This window comes from Melozone crissalis, unplaced genomic scaffold (genome assembly GCF_028551555.1).
Source record: "Melozone crissalis strain CALT ecotype California unplaced genomic scaffold, PUWL_Pcris_2 ptg000019l_1, whole genome shotgun sequence".
NCBI classification, from domain to species: domain Eukaryota; kingdom Metazoa; phylum Chordata; class Aves; order Passeriformes; family Passerellidae; genus Melozone; species Melozone crissalis.
In genome coordinates, this window is record NW_026535797.1 from 7,147,591 (window position 1) to 7,163,551 (window position 15,961).

General features: G+C 41.0%; 1 protein-coding gene across 1 annotated transcript; it reads right to left on the reverse strand.

The window, feature by feature from the left end:
- Window positions 1-4,101: 4,101 nt before the first annotated feature.
- Window positions 4,102-14,942, reverse strand: LOC128937356 (pancreatic triacylglycerol lipase-like). The gene is made up of 12 exons (XM_054276992.1): window positions 14,894-14,942; window positions 13,976-14,130; window positions 13,409-13,534; window positions 11,612-11,746; window positions 10,451-10,559; window positions 9,197-9,316; window positions 8,829-8,948; window positions 7,243-7,361; window positions 6,981-7,110; window positions 5,890-6,001; window positions 5,391-5,558; window positions 4,102-4,165 (listed from the first exon to the last, which is right to left on the reverse strand). The coding sequence occupies exons 1-12, from the start codon at window positions 14,940-14,942 to the stop codon at window positions 4,102-4,104; spliced, it is 1,407 nt and encodes a 468-aa protein (XP_054132967.1).
- Window positions 14,943-15,961: the final 1,019 nt, after the last annotated feature.

A 15,961-nucleotide genomic window follows, 5' to 3' on the forward strand; every position in this document is an offset into this window, starting at 1 on the left:
GTAGTTTCTGGGCTGTAGGAGAAGGAAGGGGAGGCTCCTGCTCCTCCACCACCCCAGGCAGGACAAGCTTATCCTGTGTTTTACATCCCACATAATTAAGGTGATGACTGTATATATTCCTCCTCCATGAAGAACCTCTTCTGAGTGAGAAATGGTGCTGCACTTTGGGCTGCACTCACTTTCCAAAGAGGATAATCGGGGCTCCCAGAGAATCCATCCTCTGGAACTGCACACCCCCAGCTCAGGCACCCAAGCCACCAGTAATGTTCATTGCTGTTATTTTTCATGCGGAATTGACTCTTAGGTTATAAAAATTGTATGCGAAATTACACTAGTGTGAATTATGAGCTGAACTAATGCATTACTGTGGAGGTTTAGATCCCTTTTTTTCCCCTTCACCTCCCTAATTGGTTGGATGTGAAGCCGTTATCTACTTAATGCAATTAAAGGTAATATCTTTCTTAGGATAAACACACAACACTAATTCCATGGGCCAGAGCACAAGGAGGGACTTGAATGCAACTTTTGCCTTTGGCTCTCACAAAATAGAGGTCATCAAAGTGATGGCAAGTTCAAATACACAGTTGTTCCTGTGTATTTGAACACAACATTTAGAATAATTTAAAGAGTACTTTGGTTCTTGTTTCTGTTTGTCTGCAAGCACAGTTTAGCAGTAAGTGTCACATAGGGCACTATTGGTATTTTTTGATTTAGAGCTGTGGAGCATCACATCAACCCTCTCCTTTCTTCCTCTGCCCTCTGCTGACCTTTTCTGACTTACCTTTCTCTTGCCTTCAAATTTTAGAAGAAAAATCGTATCTGAACTTATTATATAATTTCTTTGGTATTTATTTCCAGTGAACATCTCTTTTGTCAAAGAAACTGCTCCCAGTTTCTATCAGCAACAAGATGTTAACAAATTTAACCTTTTTTCCACACTTTTTTACAACCACACGTGGTATATATTTCTGAAGGATGAAGGTGGGGCAAAACAATGTGGGAAATTACACTCCAATCAAGGAGAAACAGCCTTCAAGGCATAACATGATAAAATTCCTATTTGCAACCTCTGAGGACACATCCCAGGAAGGTATGGAAATAAATACACAGCCATAACACTGTCAGCTGGGGCTAGGTGATGAAAGCTCTAACATGACAAACTAGATTAAAAAAAACCCTCCAGAGATTCGGGAAGGAGAATTCATCAATGCCAAATTAAGATACGCTCAAATATTTCTTGAAAGATAGAACCTCATTATGCTACTGATTTATGGAGCAAAGTAATGACTGTGGACAGCATTGTCTAAAGACAACAATGAGCACTGCAGTAATAATTAGAGTCACATGAAATCTTCAATTTTTATTTTTTTTGTCTGTTTCTAAGATGATTTGTAATAAAGGGGGAAAATGCATTGCACGCAGCAGTCTAAAATGTAATGGAAATACGTGGCCCAAGTTGTTCCCATATTTAAAATATTTAAAATTCTTCTTGCAATGCTGCCCACCAACAAAATAATAGTAATTTCTGGCAGGAATTATAAAACCTTAACTATAGCACAAAGCGTTTTTCACCAAATTACTCACTCTATATCCACAATTACAGCCCATTTTTTTTTCCTTATGCTGATAACAAAAGATACATTTTAAGATCCTTGCTGTGCTACTCTTCCTTTAATAAATAAAGTGAGCTTTTCAAAAGCAGATAAAAATCAAAACATTTCTACATTTAAGGATGCAATCAAAGACTTGCCGTGAATGGTGTGATATTAAAGTTAAAAAAAAAAACTAAAAATCAATTTGCTGTGTATTTTTGACCATAGTTTGTCACAAATACCATTCCCAATAGATAAGAATGATTATATGGTAAAGAGCATAATTTATATATCTCAAGCATTCTGCTTTTGTCACCTCCATCGTTAAGGAATTTGACACGTTTGCAGGAGAACAATATATGTCAACTGAAATATATACCAATTAGCCCTAAATGGGACACTGAAATGAATGATGCATGTGCATGCTATACTTACAAGTAATAACATGTGGTTTAAAGTCGCTCGCGTTTTCAAACAAGAATTCTTTTTATGTTGTCATTTAAAAAATCTAATATTTCAAAAGGTCAGGAATAAATAGCACCATTAGCATTAAAAGCTAGCTAAAGGGAAAGTAATTTGTTGTTCATTTAACATTGCATTTTATGTAATAGCTTTGTAAAGTGTTCGGGAGGGGGGGAGAGGTTTTACTCTGCTGAAACAGGATGACGGCAGCTCCAGTTCGTTATTAAAAGGAGATTTTTTATTATGCTATTGTCAGCTTTAACGTCTTGATTCTGTTGGGTGTTTGTTAAAATTACACGGGCTGCTGAAGTGGCTATGGCAGAGGATAATGCTGAGAATATCATAACTGTCAAAACAATTGTGTAGGCAAGAACCTGCTTATTCCAAGATAATGGAACAAAAGACAAAGGAGAAACTCTTCTGCAGTGTTAGGAAGCTAATAACCCTGTTGAGGTTTCCTCAGCAGGAGGCACTGAGATCAGGACACCAAATCCTAGGAGACACAAACAGGGAAGGCAGAAGGAAGCAGGGGATGCCAGAGGGATGGGGGCTACGTGAAAACCCAGCACCAGACACCAGCTCCCCTGTCTGTGGCTATTCATAAACCCAGAACTGTTTATCTTCCTGGACAGGTTTGTGTGCTCCTCCAAGGACTGGATGAAGTGTGAAACCCTCTGTTCCTGTGGCTGGATCCTCTTCCTCCTGCCCAACTGCAGCCGTGGAAAGCCAAGCAAGGCATTGCAGGAGCAACCCAGAGCTGGACTTAGCAGAGCCTGATGCAGGACAAAGAACTCAAATCCTTGTATTTATTAGGCCTGATTCTATCATTCTATGACTATAAGACTGACCACTTTTGGGAAAAACTGGAGACAAAATAAATGCCAGCTTTTGAGTCCTTCAGGACAGCATTGGCTGGGAGGAAAGCACACAAAGAGAACTCTGCTGGGTGCTTGCTGCTGCACGGGGAGAGAAGGAATGTGACAGGGGGATTCTCCAGGAGTTCAGCAAATTCAACCAGCCTAGTGTTGAATATTTCCAGAGATGGGACACCTAACACCTCTCAGGGCAACCTGGGCCAGTTTTAACACTCCTGTTATACAGAACTCCTTCCATACATCTAATCTAAGTCAAATAGTACCTTTTAATCTGGGCAAGAAGCAGAAGTGCAATTTAGAACGTTTTAAAGCATAACAGCAAGTCTGCATGTCTCTGACTAAAACTGAAATTGCTGGAGGATATTCTCTTCAGTTGTGTTAAAGCAAGGAGCTCTTTGGCTTTTATATAAAGAACTTACTTCAGCCCAGAGCATGCCCATAGGTTGCTAATCTTCAGTGCTGATGTTTCTTGTCTATTATTCACATCCCCTATCTCCTTCCCATCACCCTGTGAGGGCTGGCAGAATGCACTCAATTAAAAAAACAAACAACAACAACAAAACCCCCACTGTTTTTGTCTATACTAGAAAAGTAGTGCTCCAACCCAAAATAAATTGGCTTCCACCTCCACCACTACACAGAATGTAAAGCCCTGCTGGGGGGTTGATGTCCTTCAGGACAGGGTGTTCTGGGTGAGGAAAGGAGACAGACCCAGGAGAGGTCAGGAGATACTGAGAGAGGGTCCCCAGGAGCAGTAGATGTGTGGAGCAGCAGATCCCCAGCCGTTCTCTGAGGTTTTATCAGTGAGGATGAGATTCCTCTGGCAGCAGAGGAGACAAAGCCCCTTCGTCCAGCAGAATGCTGAGGGACACGAGGCAGGATTGCATGGGACAGAAATGAATTTGTTTCTGTTACCTGCCCCCTTTCCTCTTGCTTGAAATTGTTTTGAAACAGGCTGAAAGCAGCGGAATTCTTCAACAAGTTTTGGCACATTCACTCCTAAAGCCACTCTAAAAATTCTGTCTCTAGAGAGGCATCCACAGACTTAACCTCTGCCTCCCAAACCAGCAAAACCCCACCCCAAACAACACACACCATCAGTAACACACATTCCAGTGTTTTCTGCATGAGTAGCTTTTATTGGCAGCAGGATTTGGGATCTGAACACGGTGTTAGCAAGCAGTCAGAGTCTGCAGGACATCCTCCCTCACGGTCTCAGAGCCACAGAAACGGAACCTGGGGAGAAAGGAAAGGAGAGCACCTTGAGCTGCTGAAATTATACAGGTGGATTTACACTGATGGTAACACAACCTGATCTGTCATCTCAGACAAATGAACAGAACAAACTTTGAGCTTCCAAATTTGAAATATAGCTGCTGGGGAAAGCATTGATAGACTCTATTCCTTCTGCTTCATTGCCCACTTTGCTTTAACATTACAGTTTTGGGGTTTTTCCCCAGATTTTGTGCTACCATCTCCATAGAGATGACCACAACTATTTGTGCAAAGGCCATAAGTCAGTAGAAGGGTGAGTTCCTATTGTGATATATGTTACACTATCTACAGAAGTACACTTTGTCAGCAATGTGCTTTGGTGACTGGAAATTACAACCTGACTTAGGACCTCTGCTTCAAGGTGAGTTCAAGTGCTGCTTGGCTGTAATAATTTCACTTTGCTTGAAACTGTTTCCACCTCTCATGTTGTCTTTTAAGTGGTGGAATTTTAACTGGTCATTTGAAAATAGAATAAATAAAATTTAAACTGTACCTCTTGTTCTAGATACCAACTCATGATGTGGATAAAATAAAATAACTGATCAAGAAAATGAAGGAATTACTTTTTAAAAGTCCAGGAAAATTAATAAAACTGGATCAGTAAACCATGCTTCTATAATCTGAACATCCACGTTGTGCTTTACAAAGTCTACAGAATTCAATTTTAGCCTTTTTCCCTCAGCTTTATAGGTAGCTTTTCAGTGCAGGCTCTAAGTGTTACTGTTCCTCATTGGAAAGATGGATTTATTATCACCATCCTCTTTCATCAGTCATGACCTTTAGGGGTAATCAATACCAATGGAATACTTGGCTGGTTCCAGCTGACAGTGGATCAGACCCACAAACAATCTGTTTTTATGGACAGAAGGAGTTTGGCAAGAATGATGCTGACAATCCAAGCCAGCATTAATTTTTCTCACCCAAAGGGTTTTACAGAAAGTTTGCTCTTCTAAAGCCTGGAGAGATTTTCAGTTTTCCTTTGAGGTTATTTAAGGCAAAGGGTTGAAGTAGCAGTGAATAGGACTGTGGATGAACAGTGTCTTGAAAGGAAGGAAAGAAAAGGTTTCCTTGAGAATCTTTTCCTTTTAACGCCTTAAATAACTTTTCTTGTGGAAAGGCTTCCACTCCACTTATAATTTTGTCACCTATCTTCTCCAGTAACTTTCAAGACTTTCACAATACTTACTCTTTTCTAGTTTGCCCAGCTTCCACTGTGATGGTTGCAGCTCCCAGCGTAGGAAGAGTTGGGTTGACCCAGTTGTTGTTCCAAAGGAATTTAACCTTGGTAACTTCTCCTACATTAACTTCTGCATCAATGTAGGCTGTGTAAGTGTTGCCTGGTTTGAGGTTACCCCTGTGAAAAAGGAGCATTTCATGGATGTGAGGCATGGCAACATTTACTGTTAATTGCCAGTCTTGTCAGAGGCTCTGCTGTGGTGGCAAGAGGGTAGAAATTCAGCAGAGACACAACATTTATCCCATTATATGGCAGCAACATTACTGCCAGATTTCTGATGTAATTCATCCCAAATCATTTATTCGGAGGCAGCAAAGGCAGGTGGGCCTGAAATGCTGCCTTTTTGTTTCTCTCTTCATAAGACCAATTAAAATAGAATTATTAATTACAAATTACAAATTAAGGGTTCTAGAAGAAAAGTTTCTTTTCTATTGAATTTTTAACTTACTTGGTGATCTGGTGCTGCTTTGTGTTCCCACCAGTGCCATAGAGGGCCACATTTACGTATCCTTCTAATTTGCTATTTCCAGAGAGGGTCACGGAAACTTTGTACCTCCAAACTACAAAGAAGAAATAGAATTATTTAGACTGTACCCAGGGAGAAACAGTCCCCAAAACATCAAATGCTAGGGTGTTTTTTTCTTGTGTGTCTGTACAGTATATTTGAGAGCAGAAAATATAAAACACCAGTGAGTCAAATCTGCTATGTCCTAATAAGATCAACATGAGAAATGGAAGACATTTGTGTTACTTTCTGGGAGAGAAAAAAAGAGAAAACTAGTCCATATTGTAGTAAATACTATACAGATCTCAGCATTTTGACCATTAAGGTTTTCCTACAGAGTGAAGCTGGAAATAAAGGGCTGTTAGGGAATAAATACAGATACAGAATCTAAGAAGCATGAAAGCATTCTGAAGCTCCAGGAAAATAATTTTTGTTGGTGGGAACTTCCTTTTAGACTGCAATTACCAAAAGGAGCTCAAGGAGTCTCTGATTTGTGCTTACAAGGGCAAACTAAGCAGTGTGTTGTGAGAGCTGGCATTTAGGATAACTGAGGCTGTAAAGGAGCTCATCTTGTCCATCCAACAGCTGTGATCAGCTTGTTCTTGGCCTTTGTCAAATGGAGTTTTTGGTATCTCCAATGATGGAGATTTCCCAGCTTCCCTGGACCCCTCTTCCTCCATTAACCATTGTGATTTGATGTAATTTTCATACTATTGTATGTGCCATTGTGATGTAATTTTCATATTATTCAACAAGAAATTTCCTTTCTGCAACTTCTGTGCATTGTTTCTCCTCCCTTCTCCTCGAACCTTGCAGTTCTCCAGACATCTCAGTAACCTCCACTAGACTCCAGAGTTTGTCAGTGTCTTGTCCTGTAGGGCCCCAAACCGGCATTAGTGATGGGGCAAAAGAAGAAAAAGCATGAAGAACAGAAGAGACTTTGCACTGTGATGAGATCTGCTAAAGTTAACTGTCAAACAGCAAAAGAAAATTTTTATGAGGAGTAGGTAGCAATAGAAGCATTCAAAACTCACGAGGAAAATCCTTGGCCTCTCTAGTATTCAGGTAAAGTTTTGTGAACTCATTTTTAACCTGGTCCTTGAATCTGTCTGCATAGTGACCCATAGTTGGGCATCCCGCTTCTGGGCATGGGAAACAGCTTCCCTAGTGAAAACAAATATATCTATTAATAACATTATCCAGTCAGACAAGGAAAAGAAAAAAAAATTAGTCAAAGGATTTATTTTTAATAATGCTTTCAATAGGGTCCATCCTGAAGCTCTGAGAAATACTTACTTCCTTAAAAAGATCATATGAAGCACAAGCATAGCCTAAAAATCCGTCAGGGTAGACGATACTGTCCGAGTAGTACTTGTAACTCCTCAGGTGATTGCAAGCCACGAAGTCCCGAGTTCCTGTGAAAAGATGCCCCCAGGTTGGTTCTCCTTTTCTCTTCCCACTCAAGGAAAGAAACCCACGTCACCGGGATGCATCATTCCTCCTCAAAAAGCATCACCGGGATGCAGCATTCCTCCTCAAAAGCTCATCTCAGTTCTTGGAGAATCAAACATGAGGTTGGGACCTTTCTCGCTCCGGATGCGCTCACCCCAAGGAATGGTTCCCTAAGGAATGTCACTGGCTCAACAGGTACAAAATGCGAACTTGAAATGCTTTGTGGAACCGACTGTGCAGCCCAGCCCGGCCCCTGCCCCTCAAAAAAACCTCTTATTCAAGCAATCTGACCGAGTTTAACAATAGAAACCAGAGCTGCCTGCAGCAGGTCTTTTGTAGGCAACAGTTTCATTACCATAACAAAAGAAAACCAAATGAAAAGTATTTAACAGTGAACTTCCTAGGGCAGTGGAGATTTGCTCCAGCTGAGGGCTTCAAAACAAAATTATTATTATTTGGGGGGTACTTAGGAAAGGGAGACTCTTAAAATTAAAATAATGAATATATTATTTTCCTTTGTGTTGCCTGTATTTTCCCGACTTCAGGTTAAAAAGAAGACCATACACTATGCAGTTATTTCTTTGTGCTTTAATTCCCCATTATGATAACAAGTTTAGTCTATTAAAAAAAAAGGAGGGCAAGAATGAAAAAGTAATGCCTCCAGCTGCATTGAATAAAACCTGGAGTAAAAAGCTAGCGATCACAAATCAGGAAATGGATTCCCAGAGTTTAAGTTGTTTGCAGTAGTGTAAGAAAGAGCTCAGAAAATGTACTGAAAAATCCCCACAGCAGAAATCTTCGGGGTTATATATTTTTTTTTTTTAATCTTATGTGCAATTTAATTTTAGAAATATACATAGGAACCCTCTGATACTTAGAGATTTTATAAGAACCACGTTAAACAACAAAGAACAGTGTATTTGAGCAACTACGTGCCAATCTTTTTTTAGCTGCCTGAAAATAGGCACAATGAGATCACTTCAATGCAACTCCGGTTGTAATCTGTAACTTAACAATGAATCGAATTAATTGCTCTGTCTCCGAAGAATTTCAGCCAAAGACACTCTCCCAGGAGAAGCTGTGAGCATCTTTGCCCAATTCCACCAGTGCTGCTGCTGGGCACTTAGGCACAAAATGCAATGTGCTCTTGAAAGACCCTGCAAAAAGTTTGGCACAGCTCCAGCAACTTTTGTTTCTGATATTAGATCCTTTAGAGGAAACACATTTTCCAGAGGCAAACCCTTTGTCTTGTTTATTTTTTAATAAGCTCTGGAAAAGTGGCGTGTTTTGAGCATTTTAACAGCTTCAGTGCAGCCTGCAGCTGGTGGATAACACACCAAAAGCTAATGTAAAACACCTGAATTAAGGCAAGATAAGTGGCTGCACTTTGAGGGCTCCCCCTGAATTCGTGATGCAAACAACACGCTTACCTTCCCAGATGCCATCGAGATCTACGATCTGTGAAATGGGGTTCTTGTCACAGCCGGGCATCTCAACTCCTCCGTTTGGATAAAAGTCAAGATGTCCTATAGCTGGCGCCATGCCAAAACCTGGAGCATTAGAAACGGGGGTAAGCACGTTTTAAATAAATGTTGTCTCATACCTGTAGCTGCTGGCTCCACGTTTGCCTGTGCACGGTGCTTTAGGACAGGAGCTGTTAGTGACTGAAGTGGTGAATTTGTTCTGTTTTGCCCCAGAACGGCCTCGGTGAACAATCAGGACACTGAAGCGCCACAGGGCATAGATAATTCAGTGCAGTAAATAATAAATAATCAGTAGAGTAGAGCTGCATACTCACCTAAGTTGGGGATTGTGGGAGCTGTGTCTGTGTGGATAACGTCAACAAATTCTGCATCAGATTTATCCAGTCTGACTTCAATTGGAGTGCCTTGAAAATAAGGTTGTGCAGGGTCCAGTCCTGAGAGAAAAAGAGTAGTGTTATGTATGAATAAAGAAATGTAGGTGTAGAATCATTTTACATATTGATGGTATATAATGAATGTCACAAATATAGTTGCCTGTGGTTCTTATATCTAAGTAATATTGGCATTAATAAAATGAGGATGTGTGCTCTCAACTTCCAAGTGGCTTTTCTCCCAGGAAGTCACCTGTGGAAAGCCTATGAAATTTGACTGCTTTACCTACTTACAGCAATACTGAATGCCAACACTTAGAATTCACTTTTTTTTTTCTTTTACCTGAACTTCTCTTTAATAACCCTGCTCAAACTGAGGTTACTGTGTCTGCACCCCAAGGAACTGATCCATCTGGGTGGTTTCTAGAGTCCCTTGTTTCAGAGTGCTCAGAGGAATTTGTGCAGATAGCACCCCCTGCTTGGAGGTGTTGAAATGTTGAAGCCTGCCCACGTCAGGCTCCAGTCAGATTTTGGGAAAAACATCTCGTTTTGAAGTAATGAGCTTTGCTTTTGAACCTAGCAGAAAATGGAATCAATTTGCTTCCCAAATTGCTGCAGCAATTTCAGGTGCTTGTAAACTCTTGTAAATTGCACAGCTTTAGCTGCCTTATACTTGCATCTCTTCTTGTCCCTAGGCAGCTTATTTTGGGTTTTCTTTTAAACTGAATTTTTTAGACTATTAGTCCAAGTTTCACCAAGCCTGAAATCCCCGAGGAAAAACAACAATTGAAAAGGGTTTTGTTAATAACGTCCAAAATTGTCTTTTATCCATGAAAGCCACTCTGCTTAATGCACAATGCCCTTGGCATTGCCTACGTGATGAATAAGGAGCTCAAACCCACAGCTTTAACCTCTGGAAGTACTGAATTTAAAAAAATCCCTTTGCTGTAACATGTACAAGGAAAATAATAATCACACTCTTTCCCGCACTTAGCACAGCCCTGCTCCTTGGGGTACAGTGTGAAGGGAACATAATATCCCAATTGCCCTGACTGTGCTGCAGCCCAGAGAAGCAATCACAGTGGGATGATTCAGAATGAATGTCACAAATACAGCTGCCCATGGTTCTTATATCTAAGTGATGCAGGCATTAATAACATGAGGATGTGGGTTTTGGGGGGTGGCTGCAGCGCTGACCTGTGATTCTGCCGATGCCCGGGTACCTGCGGCCGGCCTCGCCCGCAGCGTGCGCTCCCAGGCTGTGGCCAATGATGTGAACATCAGCTGGGGAGTACCCGTACTCCTCCTGACAAAACAGCAAAAAGCACACATTGCCATGCCCCTCTGCATCAGCAGACAGCAACAGGGAGGATTTGAAAGGGGCTGGGAAACTATAATTTTTCCTGTTGGCTCAGAATCTCCTCTAGGGTTTCAACGTCTCTTTGCCAGTTAGTTCTGTCCAACAAAGAGATTTTTCCAAACCTCCTTATTCAGCTGCTGCCCTGGCTTGGAGTTTGTTATAACTCCAGACAGCTCTACCAAGAGTCCTGAGGCACTCTGGATCCTTCCAGAGAGGCTCTGGATCCTTCCAGAGGACCTATTAAGGTTCACAGAATGCTTGCAAGAATAAACCAGGCAGGAACTCTTAGTTACACCTGGCAGGTTAAAGCACCACTCCAAGCTGGAGGAGGCCATGAGATGAGAAATGCCTTCAGCCTTTTTGGACAGGAATTCAGTAGCTGCAATGCAGATGTGGAGAGTGAGAGGTGGGTCAGAGCACTGCTGGACCCAGCACACTCTCTGGTTTTAGTTAGTTGTAGTTCTTTTATGGGAAATTTGTGTTGAAAGCAATTAGATTAAGAGAAGGCTTCAGACCAAGCTTCACTTGCCATGTGAAGCTGGCTGCAAAAGGAGTCATCCCCTGTGGGTTTGGGCACTGTCCACCACAGCTTTCCCTGCGGCAGCTGGTGGGTCCTGCTTGTCCCCACCCAGTGCTGCCAGCTGGTTTTACGGTGTTCCTGGGAGCTCATTGGTTGTCTCCATGAAAAAGAAGTTTGCTAATCCATTATTTCTGCATATTTAGTTTTACACTGCATTGTTAATATCTACAGAATAACTCTTTGGCTGTACTATGAGAATTTCCTTTAGCATTTCCTCTCCTTAAGCTGGCAGGCCTCGCTGCTATCACATAATATTCTCCTTTTAAACAAAAAATTGCGCTGCTTGCTTTCAGCACAACTGATGGTGGAGTAGAGGACAATATTTTCTGCTGGTTACACCCACATTTGTGAAAGCTCCAGAGCTGTATTTCTTTGACATCAGTATTACAGAACAGCTCTAGGAGCAGCAGTCTCTTACCTTGAGGACGTTCACGAAATAAGCGATTTCAGCGCCCACGATGCGGACGTTGTTGGACGCCTGGCTGTACGTACACATTGCACCTCTCTGCCAGTCCACGCAGATGCAGTTCACATCTTCCACAGTAAGCATCCTCTGTTTTGTAAAACAAAAGGAAAATCCGTGGTAAATACAGTATGGGATCAGTTCATGTTGGTCATTGCGGCTCAGCTACGAATTCTTGTGTGAGAATGATTTGAAAACCAAAGCTGCAGCCTGGATGTGTGCTCAGAGGGGTTTGTGTGATCACACAATGCCGGAAGAGGGTAATGTGTAATGCAGTAATCATTTCAAATACCCAGAGCAGTATTTTTTACAGAAAGGAGAACAATATCAATAATGAAACGTTCAATTTTTATTTTCAAACAAACTCGGTATGTAACACTAAATAAGAGCTCTACTTATGCACTCATTCACTTCAGTGATTTGAAAGTACTACTTTAACTCAAATTCAATTAGAATATTTTTGATAGTTAAAATTAATAGAGGTTTTCTGATGCAGATTTGTAAGAAAGAGAATGTGTTTTTATAACATGGTGTATAAAGTGTTGGTGTTAATTTCAGATTTATGGCTCTATTTGGAAATATGTATATGCAGGCAGAGACTTTGCCACAGAATCAGAAGCTTTACTCTTCTCCATTGAGCTGGATTGTTTGGCTAAAAGTATTTTGTTTTAGCAGCTGAAGTATATGGCAGCAACAGACAAAGGACAAAAAAGGTGGTAAGTGTCAGTGACCGTACTAGAAGTAGTAAAAATCAATTTCCAGATAGGATTGTTGCTTAATGGGAAGGGAAGCAAGTAACAGATACACAGAGGAGGATTGATGTATTCACAATCCCCTTTGCTCTGCTCTTTTTTGAAAAGATTCATTGAGACCAATTTGTTTCTAATATGAACTAGAGTATTGTGAAATACTCTAATATGAACTAGAGTATTGTGATAAAACACAGGCTACCATAATAGATGAAGAATTTAAGGATTTATCTCATGCCTCTGCATCCTGGAAAACTGATCAAATGGATTTAAGGGACAAGCTGAAAAATATATTGTGAGCTATCTCATTGATTGTGAAGTTCCAGGAAATAAACCTCTATTTTAAAATGCAAAATGTAAGACAGAAAAATATAAAAGCATCAATCTGCTTCTGATACTTGAAACACATTATTAACTGACAAATCCAACGATCATCCATCCTTTTTCTTTTGATCTGGCATCAAAAAGAAGCAGGCAGTGGGAATGCAGTAAACATGAAATACCTTGATTTTAGTTTCACGTTCCTCATAGTATTCTCACAAGTAAAATAGGAATACATTGTTTTTAAAAATTGTATTTCTGTTCATGGTTGAAAAACCTTATCCTCAAAGTGCCATCAACTGGTGTTTTGCGCTGTGCTGCATGACCATGGGGCTTTCATTAGCTCCAGCAGCAATTAAAAGCATGTTTGGAGGACTTGAGAAAACCACAAGGTGGAATTGCACTTTGCATAGGGACAGAGTTAGGAAATAATTTGTGGAATTAGCACAAAAATCAATAAAGCATAGTGCTTTACTACATCCAATGCTCATAGCAAGTCCTGTATTGAAAGCTTTGTTTGAAATGCTCCCCTTGAGGTCCCTTTGGATGTACATTTTTATGAAATTTTTGCTTTCTTATCGCTACAAATACCATGAGAAAAATTGGTTAGAAATGGGGAAAACGGACAATTTATATGAATGTGTTAATAAATGCAAACTAAGGGTGTCCCTGTGGTACCTACCTTGCACATGTCTGCCAACCAGGTTTCTTCTCCATCGTCTACAAATCCATGTACAATAAATCTGGTCTTCCTGCTTGCCTTAAAATTTGAGGCCTTGATTGTTGACTTCTGAACAGCAGACAGCTCCTACAGTAATGTAAATTTAAAAAAAATTAGCATAGCTAATTAAGAACTTAATAAACCTATAAACCTGCTTTCTGTGAATAAGTTTTCAAAATTGCAAAGACCTGAACCGTGCTTATCTGTGCAGGTGTTTAAAAGTTTTGCAATGTTGAACTCATCTGCAAGAATTCACATGAAGGTTCATGTGAATTCAGACCAAGCTTTGACACCCATCTTAAAGCAAACAAGACTTCAGTGTGCTTTCATTTTCTTTGTGGAAAAAAGTTACCCCAAAATGCTCAGTTTCCCAGTAGTTCTCAGTGGGGACCCTGCCAAGGAGCTGGAAGAGGTAGTCTTTTGAATGAAGTGGAAGTTTGGCCATTTTTAAGGAGCACAGCTGGAATCTGTGTTTAATTACGAGTTTTGCATGCGATGCAGCAATGTTTAAACCACAACAGTTCTTACCTGAGAGTTATCCATGTTCTCTTTAGTGTACAGGAGGAAGTGAGTGTCTACACTCTCTGGTTTCCAGGGCAATTTGTAGATTGGCCTTTCTGCAGTCCCAGACCATGGTGCATCGTCTGTGAAGCACCCAAGCCTATCATAGCAAACTTCTTTGCCTGTAGCATGAAGATCAAAAACAAAAAAGTGTGAATGGGCAGAGAAATGGAGCAGTCAGAACTCATAGCATGGCTTTGTTTTGTTTTTTTTTTTTAATTCTAGAAAATCCCACAGTTTACAGAAATCCAAGACCAGCAGTTGTCCTATCCTAGATCTTGAGGAGTTTCAGTCTATCCCAAGGAGAGAAGCCACCCTATTTCTCATCAACAAAGTCTTCAGAGGATTCCTTTGTGGTATCCTTGGGTACCCTCTCCCAGCTGTTTGCTTTGCCCAAGGCAGAGACAGCTGATGAGTTTCTCCTGATGCCAAGCCAAAATATTGCTGATAATCAGCAATAATTTGAGACAGTGCTGAACAGCTGAGTGCACGTGGGAAGTCTTATAGCACACAAGCCAGTGTCTTCTGCTGAATACAAAGCTATGCCCTCATTAGATTGCCTCCCCCCTTGCCCTGGCTTTTTTTTTCCCATTTCCATCACTAATAAGAGTACAAGAAAGAATTCCCTATGTTTAGTAGAGCAGTAGCTTTGTTCTGAGACAGGAAACATCAGCTTTTCTTGCTCACTCTTAGGGCAGAATTTGCAGAGTGGAGAAGAAAAACAACACTCACACCCTCATCTCATCATTCCTCTATGGAAAAGTGAACCACATTAACATCCATAAATAAGTTTTAAGCCACCGGGGTGTAGAATAACACCTAGAAAATAGGTGGAAAATACAGCAGGATAGAGAGGCAATACAAACACTAACCCCATATGCTTACCTTCTGCTGCGCTGAGCAGAAACAGGGCAAGAATCCAAATTCCAAGCATCTGGAACAGTAGAAAAAGAAGCAGCTAGGATGTGCTAACCCACTCGTTTAGCAAGCACACTCAGCCCCCTGGTGCTGAATTTTCTCAAGGTGAACAGAGTTCTGCAGGATGCATCCCTGACTGCTGTGTGCCAGACACACTCTGTGTCAGTGAGCTTTGCTCCGTGAGATATTGGGGGCCATAAATACACAAAGCCATAACTTAAATCCAGGCTGATTTTTCCCCTTCTAATCAAATGTACAGGAGCTTCTTTAGAATTAGCATGAGGATTACAGAACATGAGCTGCCATTGCCCTCCACGCTCCTGTGCTGTGAGAAGCCACAAATCTGACAAGGTACAAGGAAAAAACCCCAGACCTGAACTACTTACGATGGAGTCTTGGAGCTCCTGCCACTAATGTGTGAACATTGCATGTGCTTTTATAGTCCCCTTTATCCTTGGAAAGGTTCCTAGAAAGATAGGAATATTTGTTTCAGATGATAGTTTATAGATAAACTGGCAAACAACTTTAATGGTTGGTTTCTCTGATAGCTCCAATATACACGGACATAGATTTCTGTAATCAGTGAGCTGGATCCCACAATATGTTTGGAGGTCCAGAGGCTGGTAATTCCCAGGCAGCAACTCATCAGGAGAGGCCCATGAAAGAGAACTATATGGATGTGTGTGTCTTGTCTTGGCTGGGAAGGCTTTTATTTTTGGTGTTGTATAGTTGGGGTGTAGGAGATCTGCTGGGGGAGTTAGTAGAGAACCACATCATTTTTAAGCTCCAGTCCTCGCCCGATATCAAGTGACTTCAGATGTGAAATGCTCCTGTGTTTTCTGGGTCTTTTGAGGGAGGCTTATCCCTTTTGGAAAACTCTTAGTGGGCTTGGTATATTCTTTTCATAGTGAAAGAGTCTGACCTTCTCCAGGCATCCCTTTAATTTCCTTGCTGAATGGAGTAGATGTAGGACAGTTGTGTAACCACTGGGATCCTTTCTGTACTGTCCATGAAACACAAACTTTGAGAGAAGTT

Bases quoted from the DNA above. Each gene is read 5' to 3' on its own strand.
- LOC128937356 (XM_054276992.1), bottom strand. From the start codon at position 14,942: ATGCTTGGAATTTGGATTCTTGCCCTGTTTCTGCTCAGCGCAGCAGAA. The intron at 5,559-5,889 runs GTAAGTTAAAAA...CCTTTTTCACAG, and splicing joins AAGCAGCACCAGATCACCAA to GGGTAACCTCAAACCAGGCA. The intron at 4,166-5,390 runs GTAAGTATTGTG...CTTTCTCCCCAG, and splicing joins GCTGGGCAAACTAGAAAAGA to GTTCCGTTTCTGTGGCTCTG.